This window comes from Pleurodeles waltl, chromosome 6 (genome assembly GCF_031143425.1).
Source record: "Pleurodeles waltl isolate 20211129_DDA chromosome 6, aPleWal1.hap1.20221129, whole genome shotgun sequence".
Lineage (NCBI taxonomy): Eukaryota > Metazoa > Chordata > Amphibia > Caudata > Salamandridae > Pleurodeles > Pleurodeles waltl.
The window spans coordinates 40478872-40499867 of NC_090445.1; the positions used below are offsets into that span (position 1 = coordinate 40478872).

At 43.2% G+C, this 20996-nt stretch overlaps 1 protein-coding gene across 1 annotated transcript in view; it reads left to right on the top strand.

Annotated features, from left to right (window-relative positions):
* The window catches only part of LOC138299132 (uncharacterized), a 228506-nt gene that overhangs the window by 122961 nt on the left and 84549 nt on the right, over nucleotides 1-20996 (top strand). The window contains exons 8-11 of the mRNA XM_069237178.1: nucleotides 1565-1623; nucleotides 2567-2662; nucleotides 11230-11343; nucleotides 16723-16766. Coding sequence (XP_069093279.1) covers nucleotides 1565-1623; nucleotides 2567-2662; nucleotides 11230-11343; nucleotides 16723-16766 — 313 coding nt within the window. The remainder of the gene's footprint in view (nucleotides 1-1564; nucleotides 1624-2566; nucleotides 2663-11229; nucleotides 11344-16722; nucleotides 16767-20996) is intronic.

Here is a 20996-nt window from a genome sequence, read left to right on the forward strand (position 1 = left end):
ACTTAGGGTCTGATTTAGAACTTGACGGTGACGGATATCCTGTCCGCCCCAAAAAAATTCCATTATAGCCTATGGGATTTAGTTTTTGGCGGATGGGATATCTGTCATCATTGCGATGGAGTATCCCGTCCACCAAGTTCTAAATCAGGCCCTACGTTTAGTATATGACTACAGCAATGGTAACAGAGTGTAGAGGGAAACTTTAAACATTGACTTCGGACGACTCCCAGCCTGGCGGCTGGGATTAATTCAAGCAGAAATTGGGAGTAGTGAGAAACAGAGTGTCTCCAGTATTAAACACTCTGTTGCTACTTAGTTCCATTCTTACAACTAGCTGACCACACTAGGTGCCACTGAAGGTCTCTCTACTGTCTGTCTGGGTTCTGCACATCATCAGAATTTTTACAGAAACCAATCTTAATTTCTCTTCAGTTAATATCTCCAGGGACCACCGTCACAATCAGTTCAAGCCCAGGAGCCCACAAATGTGAATGAGGGCAGGGAGACCACAAGGGACTTGAAATCTGGTTATGAAGGAAATAATACCAGTAACATTGACTCTGGTATCTTCAGCCATCAGGCACTAAGAACATTTGTGGTACCTAGTGGCAGAACTAAAACCTACTGCTTAACCTGCTGCTGCAAAAGCATTTCCACTGACACCATCCACGTTTTCACCCATCTGTGCAGTGTTGACAGTCTTGGTTTATTCCATGATGCTGCATGCAAAAATTAAGATACTCTAATGACTAAGAGAACTGTAGTCAAAATAGAGGGGACTTTTCTAACATTTCCCAATACTTATAATAAGCTCACTCACATTCCAAAAGTAGGGGTCTAAGAGGAGGCAGTCACTTCAGCCTGCACTGGCTCCCAGTATACAAGCCTGTTGTTCACTAATATTCATCACACCACAATCCATTTTCTATCATTGTATCAGAAGCCTTCATTCCTTTATGAATTTTCTCTTCTCCACATCACAACACACTTACACATATCAAGCCCAGATGGCTGTTACTTGTGGTCCATGCTTCTAAGCCCTGAAATGTCTTCCACTTGCTGAACATAGAACATGTCCATCCTAGCAGAAAAATTCTAAAAGCTTGGCTATTCTAAGGTAACCACTCATCATATGTTCTTTTGTGCTGTTTTCTGTCTTTTCTTTTTTCTTGAGGTCAGTGCCAAGAGACCGCTGTCGCACGTACACATGCCACAGAAAACAAAATAAAGAAGCAGTACTTTTTGTGCATAGGGGTACTTTATGCCTGTGTAGCTAATTATAAATAGCAAACACCGGTGGCCTTTTAGTTTTTAAATTATAACTTGAACATCCACCAAAAAGCAGTATAGAAACCACAAAGTATATTTAAGATGGCACTAGGTGTCAAAAATATAAAAAACAATCAGAGGGGCACCTTATAAAATGCATCTGAATAAACTGCTGCGGATCTCAATAACAGATGGTGCAAGTATGGCAAAGCATCAAGCATAAGAACACTATGATGTGACTGTAGGTCATTTGGTGTTGACCCTAAAGTTTTTTGTTCCTCTTTGTTGAATGCAGCTTTAGCTTCGCCGAGACACAAGTGGAGGTTAAAGGACCTAACATTGCCCTTGGAAAAGGTGAGCACTCCATTCAGCAATGATGTCCTAAAGAGGATGGGATGTCAGGGCTTCACATGTATTTCATCCAGAGGCAGGTGTTTTTCAAACTGCAGGATCCACACTCAAGGACATCAAGAAAAGATCTCAACACAATCCTCTAGAACTGCAGTTTGTTGGGATCCATTCTCACTGACACCAAGACGACATATCACTGAAATCTTGCAAAATGCCAGATGAAAGGTGCTTCATTTACTGGCACCAAACTCAGATCTTGACCAGATGTGACAGAACTGCTACAATTAGTCTCATTCACACTGATACCACAGTCAGTTCTTGAAGGTATCTTCCAGAGCTGCTGCTTCAGGGGGCCCACATGCATGGATATCAGGTGTAGATCCCTAGGACTGCAGCATCTTGGGCCCCACACTTACTAACACCAAGATGAGATCTCACAGAGCTACAGATTCATGGGTCCCATGGTCACTAACATCGGGCTACACTCTTCCAGTATTATAGATACATGAGCACCACACTGAGCTTTCCCCAGCACTCACATTTGCCCCATACTCCCTAACTCCAAGCTGAGCCCTCCAGCATTAATACATTGTGATCCTCTCACTCACTGTCCCCAAAGCTGATCTCTTCAGTTCTTTCATAATATAGGCCTCTCACATACTGCTCTCAAAGTTGAGCCCTCACATTACTAACCTATCATGATCCTCTCACTCACTGAAATCAAACTGAGCCCTCACGTACTGCATCCCCTTGAGCCTCTCACTCACTGTCCCCTAAGCTGAGCTGTCCAGTGCTAAAGTGTCACGCGCCACTCACACTTACTGATCGCATGCTGAGCATTTTCAGTATCCCGGCTAGGACATCTTTATAACAGCAGGGGCTGTGGTTGTTGTTTGTGTTCCTTATTTGAAGCCTCTGAACTTATACAATAATTGTTCCCTTCTAGAAAAAGCATTGCATATGAGGTTCTACCAGAATTGTGAGGAGTGCCTTCTCTTGAGGACTGAAAACGACCTGAAGGTGGTAGCTCTGCACTTGATGAGTAAGTGTGACTGTAAGCCTCTGATTTGTTACGGGTGGGGCTCTGAAGAATAAACATGCTTGATTGGTAACTGTCAGGGCATGAACTGGTGACTAGAGACCGAGGGCCTCCTCTATGGCTGAAGCAGTAAAAATGTTGTCTACTGGCAAAGTCTAGTTTTGTCTAGTGGCAGTTTCGACTCGCCACAAAGTAGCACTGAGGGTAATATACCTGCTGCAAAGAACGGATCTGTCTTTTATGTGAACAGATAAGTGGACTAGTAACGCCAGCCTTTACCAGCGCTTTAAAACAAATGAAATGTATGTGAGAGAGGGGCTATGGTGAGATGAGGGGCAGGTTTCTCGGCTGGTAGTGAAGGAATCTGAGAAGAAGGTCATGGGGGAGGTGACATAAAAAGATTGTCGCATCAGGCCCCACCAGCACTAAAACCAGCCCTGCATTGACCTTCCCTCCACACCTAGGGCCACATGTTCTTTAATTCTCTGTGAATACTCTAAGGTAACTGTGACATGAGCAACACAGACCCCCAACCTGTTGAAACTATTCCCTCAAACAAGGGGGTAAAGTAGTGACTGCTCGCTCACACGTATTCCTTTACTCAGTTACAATATACATTGAAAGGACTGAAGAGTTTTGTGGATGCACAGTAACAGCAGTCATGCAGATGACACTGAGATCCGTATCAACATTTGTTAAAGGGATTGAAGTTTACACACATGTTGCCTAATGCAGGCAAACATCTACACTCAAATTCACGATCACCAAAATCCTACTCATCAGCTCAGGTGCCCGAACCATCCCTTTAAAGTCGGACTGAGAGGAGCCTGCCAACATCTGCAGGGATGAACATCGATAGCTTGTGTTTAGCTTTATTGCAACCCATATTTTCATCCCCCAAGTCAACAGTGTGACAAAGAAGAGCAGCTTACCACCTGTGTTTCTTGTGAAACGTCCTTTCGCTTGGGATGTTATGCTATTTAGGAGTTTTATAAAGCTGCGTAAATCAGCTAGGACACTTCCAAACATTGGAACAGTAATTAAAAGTAGCAAGGCAACAAGATTTCTAAAAACATGATCATTGATGCTTATTATAAACCTAGATCTGACACCCTTCGGTTACTCCCAATATGATGTGAGGCATATTAGAAAGCCTTCTTTTAGGACATTGCTGAACGGACTGCAACAGGATGCTGACTGAAGCCTAGGTTCTTCCTTTGTACTACAGTCACTTGAAGAAACATTGCTGGAGAAAGTGACCTGAGGATGGTTGAATATTGTTGGCTGGGACATAGCTGAGCACCAGTTTCTGAACAGAAAAGAGACGGCTGCCCCAGTATCGTCTGTGTGTACTGCACAGCGATCCTGAACTTTGAAGATTGTTGAGGATATGTTTGAATTCCAGCCTTCCGCCCTACAGTACATTCTGGTAGTCTAGCGGGGCTATTAGAGCGTGCACGGAATCAGTGGTCAGTCTTCTTCTGGATCTTTTCGGGGTGCCAGAGGTCAAAGGCATTAACATCAAATCCACATTTACAGTTCTGTGAAGTCCATTTGGCTACACAAAGAGGACCAGGAATCAATATTGGAAGTTTAGTATGTTTATTACAAATTAGTAATCACTACAATATATATATGACCGTATCAAAACTATATTACAAAGGTACAGAACCAAAATCGGCAAACTGAAGCACGGAAACAAGTTAAATGTCTTCAAGGGATATAAGAGTTACAGTCACAGCAATGCAAAAATGAAGAAATAAGAATTGATATTCTATAAAGGAATTTAGGGCCTGATGTAGATATTGGTGGACAAGTTACTGTGTCACAATGGTGAGGGATATCCTATCCACCAATATCTAAATTGCATTATATCCTATGGGATTTAGATAGTGCCGGATAAGATATCTGTCACTGTTGTGACAGAGTAACTTCTCTGCCGATATCTAACTCAGGCCCTTAGTTTCCTTCTATTCAGCATGAATAAGAACAGGGACATCTAGCTAGGTTCTAGGCTAGACTGGACTAGATTTAAGAGTCTGAAGACAAAGCAAGGTAGGTGCCAGCATTGCAAAGACTTCAGTGGAATTCTTAAAAAATAAAGAATCCAGTTATAACATGAAGCTATGCATTGTGAGGAGAAGGTGTCTAAGAGGTCTGCGTCTTAAAGAATTCTGATGTTACTCTAACAGTGTGAAGAGTAAATTGATGTGGAAAGTTCCAAGAGCATCTGTATCTTATGAACATGTCATCAGGAGCCCAATTGTTTCTCCTTCTCACGGAGTGTACTTGCAACATGGAGTAATTCTCCCATCCCACGGAATACTAACAAACGGATCGACCTTGATGCCCTTCTTCCCAGACAGACATTGAATGGGAGGCACACCAAAATATACTCTCCCTGCCAAGATCTTCTTGCTCGACCTTCCTATCGCTAATACACAATACTACTTTCATTAGCTAAGCAATCAAGAATGTGCACCTGCAAAGGAAAACATGCAAAGTAAAGAGAACACGTTTCACACATTAGATGTAGGCTTCCTTATGGTAACTTAACAAGCCACAACTAATATGCACCAGATGTCTCCAACTACCTCTCCAGCACTAACACCTCGTTTAGTCCTAGAACTCATTTCCCATGCAGCTTAATAACACACTCCATACCATCCCTTAGGCAATATAAAATAAGCATGTTTCCCGCGAATAAAATAAACTCCAGGTACAATAGGATCTTCAGTGTCAACCGTAGATTACTCTGTAATTATACACAGCTCCTCCTTATGTTTCCAATCCAACGTCAAGGCAGTTTGGTTTCCTGCAACTTGATATTCAATTTCCTCCTAAGCCCACCTATGCTAGCTCTTAAGATTTTTGTCTGTTTTCATCTTAGCCTCTAAATCTCTCCTCCTGTCTTCAACTAAGTTCAAAAATTTATTTTCAACATCTATTAGAATACAAGTACAGTTATTTCTATAATCATAGACTCTATCTAATGTCTTAGTGGGTTAACATCTGGGAATTATCCGTAATTCCTTTTTGGGTATGACAACGATTCAGATGCTCCAATGTAGGAATCTCTGAAAGGACTAAATCATAATTTGAAAAATAATGTTGAAAATCTTCTGTTCCATAAAATGAGCTTAGCAACAAAACTACATGAAACTCCATATGTCAAAGGAATGTGATGATAATGAATACTGTCTACAGCTGATTATGTACACATATTGCAATCTTGAGCAGCCGTACTATCAATGTATTCATAAAGCAGTTTAAAATAAGCATTTGAAGAAAAATTTCCTCTAGAAGCATCTACATGTAACTCCTTTGCACTAAAAGAATAATATTTGCTATTGCTTACAGGGGTTGAAGATATGGGGTGAAGTTTAGATTTGTCATTTACTGTACTAGGTGTGGGTGAATATAGCCCTACCAATAAAATGACTAATATTACAACTACAACTGTTAATATGCCTATCACTATATCTCTATGTCTATTTGTGCTATTGGTTTCCATCACTCCTCTACAACCAGACTATTTGGTGGAATATAACAGCAGCAGAATTCTGTCTGTTGGTTTCCACCTATGGAAACAGTAAAACAAACTTCAATAAATGTGATGTTTTATTTACAGATCTTCATGAGACTTCTTTAGCTCTACTTAGTGTTCTCCTAAATGGCAACGCTACTGTCCTTCACCTATGCCTCGGGCCTCGGTACTCTTCTTAATTCGAAAGGTTCTAGTATGTACACAGTTTGGAAATCACAATAAAACAAAATCGAGCCAATCCATTAAGTGGCAGCATAACTTCAATACACAGTCCAGCTACAAAGTTCAGTTGAAGGAGACTCAATTGTATTTGCACTGTTATTCTCAATGTCCAAAAACTCATCCTGTCCAGCAACAGCTGCAAAATATGTCCATTGAGGTGAGGAGTACCTGCAACAAGGTACATTTATTCTTTTTGATATCCATGGTGCAGGTCCTTCATTTTCAATGTCACTCATTCCAATAGTTTGGAATAGTTTGAGGCACACGTCCTTCAGGCAGGCTCAATCTTTCTCTCTCTTGCCTTCTTGGCCAGCGGTCTCCAACTCCCACTCGCATTCTCACAGCACTAGGTCCTTCATCAGGGTCTGAATCTGACTCATCCACCAACACAGGACGAGGTTGTCTTGTTTCAGTTTCAGCTGCTGACTCATTCAAACCCACCTCAGACTGAAAGTGTGCTGTTTCAGGTTCTGCTTGCTCCCCAACAGCTTGTCTAACCTGCTCCTTCTGTCTTTCCGTCCCCACTGGTACTTCTGGAACAGGTGGTGTCACCATTAGGGGGGCACTCAACTTTACGAGTATGGGAGGCAAGGATCCAGTTGGGGAGACTTCCACACTCACCAGTCATAGTCATCACCAGGATAACTTGGAAAGGCCCACGCCAACCGGTTCCAAACAGGATGTCCTCACATACGTTTTCACTAGGACCCAGTTGCCTGGACTGAGGTTGTGGCACTGCTCCTGACAGCTGCTCCAACCTGCTGAGATATAGAACACACCATGTCCGCCAGTCCTTTGCAGTAGTTAAAAATCATATCACCTGTAATGTTCAAAAGTGCATTCGCAAGTACAGATAGCAGTCTTTTTGCTCTACCCATAATTATCTCATGGGGAAAATCCTGTCCTCCAGTCAGGAATGCTGCAAAGGCTCATCAACACCAGAGGCAAAGCATCAGGCCATTTCAAAGATGTTGAAGCACGCACTTAAGCTAGCCTGGAATTCAGAGTTCCGTTCCCTTGCTCCATAATGCATAACTTCAATGTAATCTTTGCTCCACCTGCAATGCTGCACTCAGCAACTTCAAGACTTCATTATTGAAGTGGGTCTGGATCTGATTCCAGAGAAGTCAGGAAACCAGGTGAGTTCTCTTACCAACAACTTAGCTACCCTGAGACTGTATTTTCTTCTGGATGAGTAAACGTCGACCCAATGCGAGAAGGTGCACACAGCCACCAGGACAAGTCTCAGCCTGTTGCACACAGGCATCTCAATGAAGTCCAATTGCATGCTGTTGAAAGAATCGCCTGACCTTCCTATGTGGCTTAATGTTACTGCGGGTCTTTTCCCTACATTCATCTGTTGACATACAACAGATCTGTGACACAATCCTTCAGGTATCAGTCTAAACCTAGAGTTAAACCAAGCCTGCCAAAACAAACGGACCATAGCATCCCCCCCCCCACATGGGCAGGACCATGAAGATCCCTAGTGATAGGAGGTAACAGACTATCTGGCAGCACTGGTCTTCCATCCACTGAAACCCAAATGTTATCATTCCTTTTGATACAACCTGCTCTGATCCAACCTTGCTGTTCTGCCTCTAGCACTTTTCCCTGCATTCTCTTAACTTCACAAATATCAGCTGTAGTTAACACGAGGTTGTAATTGATCTCATCTGTTCATTACAATATTCTCTATTGAAAGTACAAGCTCTAGAAGCACAATACTTGGCAACCTCATCTGCGTATCTTTTGCTCGCTCTCACATAGTCATCTCTATTGCTGTGTCCAAAGGCACTTTACAGCTACAATCTGTGTAGACAATTGTAAGGCTTCAAGCACGTTATGAACATACTCTATATTCCTGAAGAGAGATCCAGAGGAGGTCATGAAACCTCGCTGTGACCTATAGCTGTCCAAATTCATGGACCACACCAAAGCCGTACTATCTGTGATAATCATCACTCTCTGCTACTCAGAAACACTGCATGCCCTAGTAAGGACAACTAGCTCACCCAGTTGTGCGGAGAGAACGCCACAAAGCAAGGAAGCTTCAACTGCGCCTGAGACTGTATAGACTGCATAGGAAGCTCTCAAATTTCCTCCATGGTTTCTCAAACAATACCCATCCAAAACAAAATGAAATCAGACTCAGGTAGTTGCTCATCTTGTATCTCAGGTCTTGGCTTGATGTATAGTTCAGTGACATACAGGCGGTCATACTAGACAGCGTACTTTTCTCCGTCAGCTTCAGGAAGGGGTAATACTGTAGCTGGAGTCAGAGTGGTACAACACTTGACCGTCAAATTCTTGGCGGCCAAGATTACTTGCTCATAACGTGTTAACCTGCTATTTGTCAAATGTTGAGTGCGGGTACGGGTCAACAACAGTTCAAATGAATGGGGTACAAACACAGTAAGGGGATGACTCATCACAATATTCTGACACTTCTCAATGCTGACACCCATTGCAGCCACTGATTTAAGACATCCGGGAAGCGCTGTAGCTACTGTGTCATGTAGCAGAAAAATAGGCCACATGCTTCCTTATATTACGATGCAATTGTGTAAGCCCTGAGTGGGCACAGCCCTCCCTCTCACTGCAAAAGAGAGCAAAAGACTTATTGTAATCAGGCATTCCCAGTGCCAGGGAACAACAGAGACTTTCTCTCAGCTCTAGGAAGGCAAACAAGCAATCGTTATCCCAAAGTACCGGATCAGACAACTCCCTGTGTGTCTCTGTAAAGACTTGACCACTAGGGAAAGTTGAGTATCCACTGCCGACAATAGCCCACCGTCCTCAAACACATCCTGACTTCTCTCTGGATATTTGGCGGATGCTTTTTCAGGATTGCTGAAATCATCTCTTGTTACACCTTCCTTGTTCCTTTCTCAATGTTTTTCTCAATGTGATGTCCAAAGTATGGGACTCTTTTAGAGTTTTGCACTTCCAGGCAGACTGGAAGCCTGGGTCTGCTGTCTCCAACCCGGCAACTCAGTGCTGGGTTGGAGAGAGCTCAGTGCGCATGTGTTTTTGTCCGTTCGGAGACACTGACCAAAACACACATGCGTACTGAGGGGAGTGCACACCACTCCCCCAGTGCCTGTTATCCCCCATGGCCCGCCCCTTTAAAAATAAATAAATAATAAACGTTGTTTATTATCATTTTATTTTTTATGTTTTGCTGCTGCTGACGGTGGGGTTGGCACCGCCGTCATTGCGGAGGAGCCGCCATTGCCATTTCTGCCACTAACTGGAAGGAGGTTGAAAGCACAAAAAATAGGAAAATTGGACTATGTGCCTGTAAAATGCCAAAACTGTGTTGAAAAATGTGTTTCTCTGATTCAAGTCTGCCTGTTCCTGAAAGCTGGAAAGATGGTGATTTTAGCACCCCAAACCCTTTGCAGGGAAATAAACAGATGTTTTCTTCTGCAGCACTTTTTTCCCATTTTTCAAAAAAAAACTCTATATTTAACTATATTTTGCCCATTTTCTTTGTCACCTCCAGGGGAATCCACGAGCCCGGTGTACTTTTAGAATCCTTAGGATGTTGAAAAAAACAACACAACTTTGGTGTGGATATCCTATGTGGACAAAAAGTTTTGGGGGGGTCTAAGAGTGAACTACCACAAATAGCCAAGAAAAGGCTTAGCAGAGGGGGAGGCCTAGCAGTGAAGGGGTTAAAGAAAAACAGAATTCATTACAAACACAAAAAGTTTTATTTTCATTTTTTAAGAGTAGGCAGTGGTCAATGGAACCACTGCCTGCTCTTACAAAATGTTGGTGCTCACATTCACAAAGGGGAAGGTGTCTCAAGGGGACCCCGTTCCCGTTTGTGAATGGGTCACCATCTTCTTCACAGAGTCAGTAAAAGATGAATGTTTTGCAACCGCATTCTGGTTGCAAAACATTCATACATGGCCCTGCGACTTGGTATTAGGAAGGGATGCCCTTAACATTCCCCTTCCTAATACCGATTTGCAAACCATATTTTGCGAATTGGTAATTGGTTACCGAATCGCAAAATAAGGTTTGTACATGGCAAAAGGCCATTTAGCGTTCGTAAACTGCCCAAATCCCTACTTGCGAACGCTAAATACCTTTGCACATATAACTGCATTATAACTGCAAAGTCATCATTTTGATCACGTGTTACATTCTCAGCAAATTAGAGTGCAGTTTTATTGAACGTCATGTTGCCTTAGCATCTGAGTACAATCCGACTACATGAATAGTAATTCTGCTCACTCTATGCTATTGGCATCTAGTGATGGCAGAATAAACTAGTAACATGAACAACAGCAAATTATTATGAAAATATAGGGCACATTGAGTTAGCAGGGAGTCCTTAGAAATGTTAAATTTTTAAGACCAAGCTGGAAAGTTTCCAACTTGAACAGCAAGAAGAACATCTATGGAAATAAACAAACATGAGTATGAACAATGAAATGTGCAAGGGGAAGACATTCATTTTGGACAAAATGGCAACCAGCTCTAAATTGAGGCCTATTTAACAATAGCTAAGGAGACACATTTCTACAAGTCATAGAATTTTCATTTCAAAGATATTAGAACCATATCAGTGTGCACATATATGATCGAGAATACATCTACATGCAGCATGTTGGTTATAATGGATATAGATATGAATGTATGAAAACTATAAACGTGGTATAGTTTAAATGCATAGTTACATCTTTAACTAGGATCACAGTTGTACAACAAAGCAATTTCAGGGCAATTATGGTTATTTTAAATTTTACTTTGCCATTTAATGTCATCTTTTCTTTTTTCTTTCCAGCCCGGTCTGGTAGTTACACTGATTCTCAGATGGAGACATTTCTTACCAGCTCCCGTTGCCTGACCCTACCTGCCCTGTATAAGTATGACGATGTTGACCTGCACAAGGAAGAGGGTAAGTCAACTATTATTACACTGAAGTGTTGACTTCTGTTCAGCTGAACTAAAAATTGATACAATCTGTCATTGAAGGGGTAAAGGTCTGAATAAATCTGAGGGCCAGTTTAACTCTAGTTCCCTGAAGAAGGCTGTTAGACCCCCGTTTGGTTGTGGGGGAAGGGACAAACTGAGGCAACTCTGCCTCAACTTGTGAGGGCTGAAGTTTTCTGCCTTCCATGTTCTGAGAACAAACCTACTACGGCTCTGCGAACTAAGCCAGGTACATTCCCTTCAGCATTTGACTCTCAGTGGTAGCAATGGTGAGTAGTCAGAGCCTTCCCAGGATGGTTTTACGGGGTTGCGCCAGCCCAGAGTTCAGCAATCAATCAACAATTAAGTGACTGCCCAGACCAGCACTTATCTTTGCAAAACAGAAAGTTCTTTATTTCACAGTAGAACACACTGCCACATACTACCAGCAACAGGAAACAATTTAGTATTTCTGGCCACTATTTGGGCCGGTATACTAGGTCTTGTCCCACTTCCTCCCAGCTCCCCACCTCTGTCTAGGCTCCCTAACAGTTCTGGTCCGTTCTCCCCTTCTACGGGGAATGCAGTAGTAGTGTGTATCTAGCTCAGATGTAGGTTAGCAAACCATGAATGCATGTGTCAGCTTTGCCTGCCCGGGCCTTCAAGAAGGCCCTGCACTTTCCACAGAAGTGGCGGTGTGCAGGCCGGCAGCAGTTCTTTTCTTCCACCTCAGGTGTCAGGAACTCACACGCCACTGCGCCAGCTTCATGTCTTTTGTCAACAGAAGCAGAAAAATCCTGGTTAATCATTTACCAACGGGACCGACAGTCAGTGTAATTGGTTTAGGAGGCCTGGCGCTGAGCCCATGCCACAGCAAGCATGTCCTCGCTAGAGCCCCAAATGGGCCAGACGGCATTGTGGCCCCAATTGTGCTGGTCACAACTGTGGTTGGTGCAACCCCGACTGAGCCAGGTACAGCTTTAATAGTCACAACCCCCACATGGGCTGATTATCTTGGCAGTTGAGGCTCTACACAGGCCTGCCATCACTCAGGTAGTTGTAGTCATGCACAAGTTGGCCTTTGACTTGGCAGCTGCGGCCAGGCATGGGACAATCAGAAGTTGAGCAAGTACAGCAACACACAGACCTGATCTTCCGCTTGGTAGTTATAGCCAGACACAGGCTGATGAAAGCATGTAATCACAGCCCCAAACGTGCCTCAGCAATTGTGGTTGCAGAGTCCCATTTCCCAGCAGGAACCAGTACAGAGTCTGCAGGCACTGATACGTGGGTTAAGCAGATCTCTGTCCAGCAGTCCTCTCTGCTGGATGCAGTACAAACACTGGGGAAGTGCTGCACATCGCTCCTTCCAGGACAGACATTCATGCTGTGTGGTTGGTAGGCTGCTTCCCTCGCTCTAAAGGCTGGCAGACAGGCTTCTAGGCACTTCAGGACAGGAATCCAGCTCCACCATCAAGAGATACAAATCTTAAATGATGCCCTTATACCTCTGGGTGACTGTCTGCCAGGCAGACATCAGCCTTGGTTACTTAGCAGTCCTCTGGCCCTACAGACTAATCCCTTCCGTGGCAATAGAGGACATGGAACTGGAATAACAAGTGGGGTAATGTGGTCAACCTTTATAAACAACTGGCAGGCAGGAGATATGGATCCACTGTCTGAAACTGTAGAACCAGTTTAAGGTAGTTCTCCTTTCAAGTGTCCATTTTAAGCTGTTCTTCAGGCACAGCTTTTATGTAGGGGAAAGATTCCCATATCAGGGAAGTCTCCAACATGGGGCATCCACAAAAGAGGCCTATAAAGGCATGAGGTTTGTGCACCAGACTAATTATCCCATTTGAAGGAATAATCATAGAAAGACGAAAGGGTAGGTGTCACCTAAAGGTTTCCTCACCTTGCACTGCTCACCATACCCTCCACCTGAAAAATGCCTAAAGCAGTGCCAAATGAAATCCTCTACTCCCTTAAACTTCAGGAAGTATGCAATACTCTACCACTGTCTGTGAACACAATTCTCACATTCATCTTGTGCAAGGCCACGTCATAGAGCTCCATTAACTGGCTCACTCGCATACACCAGGTGTAATCATGCAGGATGCACACCTCAATTTGGGACTAGGGACTGGGTAACCATACAGATGTGGACATTTACAAAGGTGGGCCAGTAGGACTCCACTACAGTGGTCCAAATACAAATATTTGATCACACTATGGACTGTAAGCACAGTATGATGCCACTACAGCTCAATGTGCTAAACCAACGACATGGACCACTGTCCACTGTCAGTAAATGAGGGCACACTTGGTGCATCCCTCCAGGTCACAGGACAAGTCAACAACCTACATGTGTCAGGGATAGGCCTGTAGAGTTGAGAGATGTGAAATGTCTGTCCCATTTGGAAACATCAACAGGGGCAATTGCATGATCCCACCCTAAAATGTTAGGGCTGTGGTTTGGCCCAACTATCTGAGGGAGGGAGTTAATAAAAAGATCCCTGGGCCCATGGCGGGTAAGTTAAAACAGTACACGTTGTTGCACGTGTCTTTTTGTGTGCACTCTGGCCATCCGGGAAGTTGTCTACAAGGCCTAGGACTTTGCACACCTGCTGGATTAGCATGAAGCCAGAGCAAATAATCAAAGGGTGCATGCAGTTGGACAATTAGGTAAAGGAGCATGCCTTAAACTGTGCAGAGGACATTCTCGCCCCAGCAAGGTCACAGAGGAAGGTTTTAGCAGAGGGGGTAGAATGGCTACTCAACAAGCACATTGTCCAGATGGGGCTGGTAAACTGACATACTATTGGAGCATGAAGAAGCTACCTAAATACCAAAGGCAGCTTCGAAGGTGGATGTACGAAATATATCCAACCTCAACGCACCATAGCAGCAGGATGAACACTCAAACACAAGAAAGTTGTAGTATGATATCAGCAAGAGGTAAACCCAGATCCGCACAAATTAGTAAACAGAATCTGCTTTAAAAATTTCAGATATGCCTCAACTTTGTCCACAGGCATCAAAGGAGGACAGTGTCTAGACAATATGATGTCTGGGGTGAACCATCTGATTGGGGGGCTCCGCTCGCTCCCATCCACTAACCACAAACCCATACACCTGCCCAGTTGTGAAACTGGGTGCAAATCCGATCGCGATTACTTTAAATCAATACCTAATGTAGCCTGTAAGCACATCAAAAACTCCTAACTAAATTGTGGTGTAATCTTTGCTCTCAGTAGACTAATGACTAGAAATGAGAACCTCCTTCAGCCGTTGTTTAGCTGAATAATATTGTTGAAGTTAGAGCACATGTTCCCTCAGCCAGTCACCCAATTTCGAAGGCAGGTCACTTTAAAATTAGTTTACAGTGCCAATCGGATCAACATTGTACATTAACTTTAATTCAAAAAGGGCACATCACACCCTACATTTATACTCAATCATCCACTGCTGGGATCTTTTATGCCAGCTTGGTAAGAAAGTTAAGAGAAATATGGGCAGCCACATGCCACAAACTAAGGGCCGGTGTCACCTCACCCCATTCTACAGTGGTGCAAGCTGGTCCACAACCCCATTCTTTCCACACAGACCTAAGCTCAGGCAGAGGCAAGGGCTATGTACCTGGAAATACTGTTGGTTGGGAGTTACCACGTTTTGGAACATGCCACCTGTGGCATAACCCTTTCCAGGACATGAAAACATATATAGTGAAGAGTTTTTGAGATAGTTTATCTTTCTACTGCTGATGTTAGGGAGTTATTTTATTTTAACTTGTCCCTGTCCCATTTGGGATGTTGCTGTCAATGGCAGTATATGCCTGGCTTCTCTCTCTCTCATGCTGTCTCTATTTCTCTCTCTCTCTTTTGCTCTCTGACTTGCATGCTTTCTCCCTTTTCAACTCTCAGGCCGTAGCTCTCTTCCCACCCCTTGGCTTGCCTCCTCAGTGAACTTCAAAGGTTCCTTTGATTAAATCCACACTCTGCACTGCTGTGCCTTTGTGTATTTCTCCCTACCTGCCTGTCACACTACTGCTATTGACTATGCGAATACTTGACAAAATGCGTCACCTTTGTCATAGCCAACAGCAGCAGCCAGCCATCTTGGAAAGCTATTTTCAATATTTCAAGATGTCCACCATGTTGTTTACAAAAGTAACACAGGCACCATCTTGGAAGTATAGAAAATAACATTCCAAGATGGCCAGACTCAGCTGTTTGTATTACTATTGCTTGCAATACAATTTTAAAAGCATTGGCTGAACAAATGATATGGCCAGGCATTGTGGAATGTTATCTTCTCTACTTCCAAGATGGCCACCAAATTGAGTCCAGACTCAACATGTCGGCATCCTGTAGAGAAAATAGAATTGAGTATAATGGATACATTATTTTCTGGACAAATTAATCTATTTAGACAATCACATTGAAAAAATCATTAGGATTAAATATGTGTTGATTAACTTCAACATTTTTTTAAAATGTCAAGAATTTATCTGCACTACAAGGAAGATAAATGAACTTAAGAAGCTGGGGGGATATGTAGTATAAATACATGTGCTGCCAGAATTACTTGTTAACCTATAAACCAATGCTGACCTTAAGAAGGTACACACACTGGTAAATAGCTACATGGTCTGGAAGTGTGTGCTTAAAATTCGGAGTGTGATTTGGGAAGTCCTCACTATGACCTTCATCCTTTTACTACTGCTGTTATCATAAAATCAACACCACTCATTTTGTTTGTTTTGCATCAGAATATGCCTTTGGGCCTTCCTAAATGATTTGCTTCTGGTGTTTTGTTAAAAGACTCCAAGCCCACTTTAAATAATTGTCTGATAGTCCTCAATTTAATAGACAAATTTGATTGGTCACATTATTGGCACAGAGGTAAACGACTAAACAAATGGTGATATTCCTATGAATTTTACCATAAAATCAAGATGCTGACAAATCAAGGGGTCTCTTACACCCGTCCAATATTGCATTCCTTTCCTAATCAATATGATTCGACCACCTTATCAATTCTAAGAACATTGTCAGGCACTGAAATGCATATGTTTGCCAACTGTAAACCCAAGTTCTGCTTCTTCTTTGAAAAATGGGCAAACTAATTTTCAATATTTTGTGAATAGGTCCCTTTTTATATGTATACTTTGAATGAAAATGTGATAGGCTGTGTCCCAGAAACCATAGCACTGAGCTTCCCTCTATGCTTCTGTCTGTTTTCACTCTGGCATCATTGGTGAGAATATGAACCACTGCTGTGATCCCCCAAGAAAAGATAACTGCTTATAGTGATCTGACGACGCTCATATTAATATCCGATCCATTACTTTTTCCCTCTTTAGAATTGTATTGCAAGGACGACCAGCACATAGAGGACCCTTCTGCGGTAAGTTGTACTTGCTGTCTTTGTATCAATGCACATAGAAGGCACTGGGAAACTCTGCACTCAGACGGTACCTATACATAGCCATTCAACATTTATTTACATTTTGACTGATCCAAAAATCTCAGACCACGTCTTTAACTTCTATCTAAGTGCCAAGAATCTGGATCAGGGTAATATGGAGGTGTCTGAGCATACCATTCTTTCAGCAAAAACATTGTTTACTGGAATGGGACTCTCCCTCAAGGAAACTTATGAGTACGTTCTTTCAGGATTCATTGTGACTCCGACTCAGTGTGGGCCCTGCTGCTTAGAGCTTGAATAGTTGCCTTCTCAAAGCAAGGTCATGTGCTACAGCAAATATATATAGTGTGGTAATGGACAATTTCCATTTGAAGTTGTCATTTTCGTTCAGTGATGTGAATAATATAGTTGTGTTGGAGCTGTGAAGCTCAACAAAGTGTTTGGAAGTCAGTGGCACTTTTTCTGCGCTCTTATGCATCTTTCACTGCATGGGGAGGGGGAGTTACCTCTTTCTGTATTCTGATACAAATATTGTGTTAATGTAAGCAAGCGTAAGTTATTATCTATGAGGTATTCTGTATCCCCTCTCCACCATGTGGTTGTCCTTATAAGGCTCTTCTGGTCCTACTCACTGCTGCCCTGTTCTGAATGATGACTCAGACAAACATAGTCCTGCATCTGAAGGTCTCTTAACCATCCAGTTGCTTGATACATCCCACTGGATGAATGATCCTGGGACCATCGCCTAGAGAGTACTTAGAAGAAAGATATGGGAGCCTCTCTGGTATATTTAGATCCAGAAGACCTCTTAGGCCATTGGGGCACATTGGCCCTTACTCCAACTTTAGGCATGTGACAGAACTCAGTGTGCCACCGTCAGAAGTGGAGTCAGCGTGGACCAGCTTGCGGCTCAAGGTGCCTTTTCTTGGTTTTTGGAGCTGGATTGTGGAAAGAACAAATCACCCAATAAAGGGCTTGTTAAAACAATATTGCAGTAAACTCAGGCTGCTGGAGTCTATTCTGAAATATTTTCATGAAGATCTTGCTATGAAGAAAATCCACAAATGGAAGACCACTGTGGAAGTATGTTCTTTAGGGACTCACTGGAAAGGAAGTTGCAAAAGGTACCTTCCATCTCAAAACACTGAGCTCCAGGCACTGCGGCCACAAATTGCATGTCTTGAAGCAGTTTGTAGAGGCATACGTGGAGGAAGAAACTGAGTCAGGTAGTCGTAAACATGCTATCAGGTCAGGCCACCAGGGTCAGCATAACCCAAGAATAGTTTGCAGTTCTTGTGAAAAGGACTGCAGCTACCCCTCAAAACATGACCACCAGCTGCAAGGTCGCTGAAATACCAAGTACCTTCTTTTTAGGTGATGACCTTCAAGGGGTAACAAACATGAACAGTCAAGGCTTACCCCTGGAGGGTGATGTGAGGTACAATGAATTGTTTAGACAGCACGGGCATCACTCACAATAAACATACTGACCAACCAATGCCATTGTTTTAGAAAAAGATATAAAACTTTTATTGTTATTAAAGAAAAATCTTCAAGAAGTTCAAGAAGTTCTTTTGACATTCATTGATATTCTGAGGCAGTCCTCTATGACTTTACAATGGCTGTTTTGCATGCAGTTGTACATGGTAGCCAATATTGGGGCAATGACCATCTAATGTCTAAGCAGAGGTGTATGCTCCATGAGTGTGCTTGTGGCCCAATTAGATGCCAGGTTTTAATCTGTGTTGATCATCTCATTACAGCTACATAGAAGCTGAAAATTGAGATTGCACTTCTTAGCTAAACCAGGTTTTAAGTGGTCGCTGCAGTTGAGGGTGCAGTAGGAGTCAGTGGACAGCAGTGACAATGTGCATCCTAGTGTGGTTGGGCGGACATTCACAAAAGAGTAAAAGTTGCAGTGAAGATGTAGGGCGCAGGCGCTCAAGCCAGACAGGCTCCTTATGCCACTTGAAGAAACAATAATCAACAATAGGACCCCCACCTTTTTGCAATAACGTAAGATATGAAATAGATGTGAAATATGCCCTAATACCCTAGCATGATGAACCTAATCTCTAACCGAAAGAGAGCTAGGTATGTTAAACCTAATCTGCCAGTACCATGTCCATGCAAACAGCCCCCCAACCCTCATTACCTCTAGATCAGACTCCGTGGGGACACGAAGACTGGGTCTGCATCAAGGTGACGTGTAGTATAGATAGCGTTGATGGCATCTGTTAGGAATCCCTCTGATTATCTTGGATGTGTGAGATGTATTTATACAGATCTGGTAGGACCCCTGACACAGGTATGTTCCCAAACACTAGATAAGAAGGCATGCTTGTGGCAGCAATTATCGAAGCAATTCTCTTAAAAGGTACATTATGTTACTGTCACAGGAAAGTGGGAAAGTACATGATGTGAATACCTAAGCATTTCATTTATCTTTGACGCTGATAGTGACACCTTTACAGAGTGGCACTGATAACGTGAAACTAAAACATCTCCCTAACTATAAACATGGCAGCCATCTTGGAAGAAATAATTAAATAAATGTGCTAAAACAGAGCAGGCTAAATAGGTTAAAAGTCACTAGGTGGCACAGGCCTGCAAGCAAAAGGCTAAGCTAAACTCCTGATTCCCATTAAAACTAAATAGGATCCACTACAACTGCATGTGTATCTGGTATTTTGTCTTTTATTTGTGGTCCTGTTATCACACTAATCTAGCGTTAGCATAGGTCTAACCCTATCTCTGACTATGCAAGGTCCTGTGACCTGAAAGGAACCCACCAAGCATACCCTTATAGTGGACAGACCACTAATGTCCCTTTCTTGGGTTTAGCACATAAGGTGGTATTAATACAGCATCTGTGTTTTGTGGTCTCACACAGTTCACCAGACCTAGTTATCCATGTAAGCAAAAGTGTGCCTACTGACCTCTCCTGTGTAAAGCTCCACTGTAATGTGATAATCCAGAACCTTGCTTTGAAATCATCTGTGTATGTCGAGTACATGCTTACAATGCGTGTAACGCATGTCTAATACTAGAACTCTGTGTGTGTATGAGTCGGAGGACTGAAACCAGTGAGATCCATTGTTTATGCCCCTGGTTTACCATGGCATACGATTGAGTAGGATGACAGTTTTCCGAGCCAGAGAAGTGTAATTTCTACATTCCTGGGGTTGGTAGGTGAAGATGTAGTCTATGAAGTGAGCAGGATGGAGAAATAAATGTCTAGCAATTCAATAAAGACTCTGTCAGCAAGGGACTGGTGATTTGTTGTTCCCAGCACTCACATTTGGTAAATGGTAGCAGTGAAATGTACAACTGCAATTTATGTTGTTCAAGGCGTGGTGATTTCACAATCATGCCTGACCTTTTCTCTATCCCCAATTACTACTTCTGAGAGGCTGATGACAGCCAGCTTCAGAAACCTCACATTTCATTTCAAAGCCTATGTATATACAAACATTGACCCTAGGTGGGCTGCGTCTACCATGCTATGTGTATTGGCAGAGGTCAGGGTTACATCTGCCTTGCCATGTGTATTGGCGAAAGTAGGGGCTGCATCGGCTGTGTCAAGTGTAGTGGCTACGGTCAGTTGCAACAGTCTGACTGTGCATGTACCAGCCCAGGATGGGGTGCCACTGCCTCGATATACTCATCGGGTGAGGTGGCCGTCACAACTACTATAACAAGTATCCACATTAGCCCACATGTAGGGTACGACTGCCACGCAATGCCCTCACACTGGTGCCAGGGCATCCTGAGTGACACCAGAGTATCTAGGGTGACCGCACTCGTGACATGACATCAGCAGCGCCTGACTCCCTTGGTATCCGCCGCTGAAGCTGCACACGAGCATCTCACCTGTGGTGAGATTATGCCACCAAGCTCAGGCTGAAGGAGGCGCGAAGGGCTAAAGACTGATTACTTACCTAGTACTACACAAGGGCTAAGAACCTGAGTAAACAAAGACTTACTGCTCATTTGACTTGTGGGGGAAACAAAAATGGCACCTAAGCCCTTTTCATGCTTCTACCATAGTTCTGCTGGTAAACAGATCGAACTTGTGCCACCTAGGTGGAGCAAAGCATGGACGGGGGTAAGTGGCGTAACACCCATAAAAGAATCATGTTGGGGCACCACCCTGTGTTCTGCATTGAACTGTGTAGGAATGAGTACTACTGTGTTATTAAAAATTAG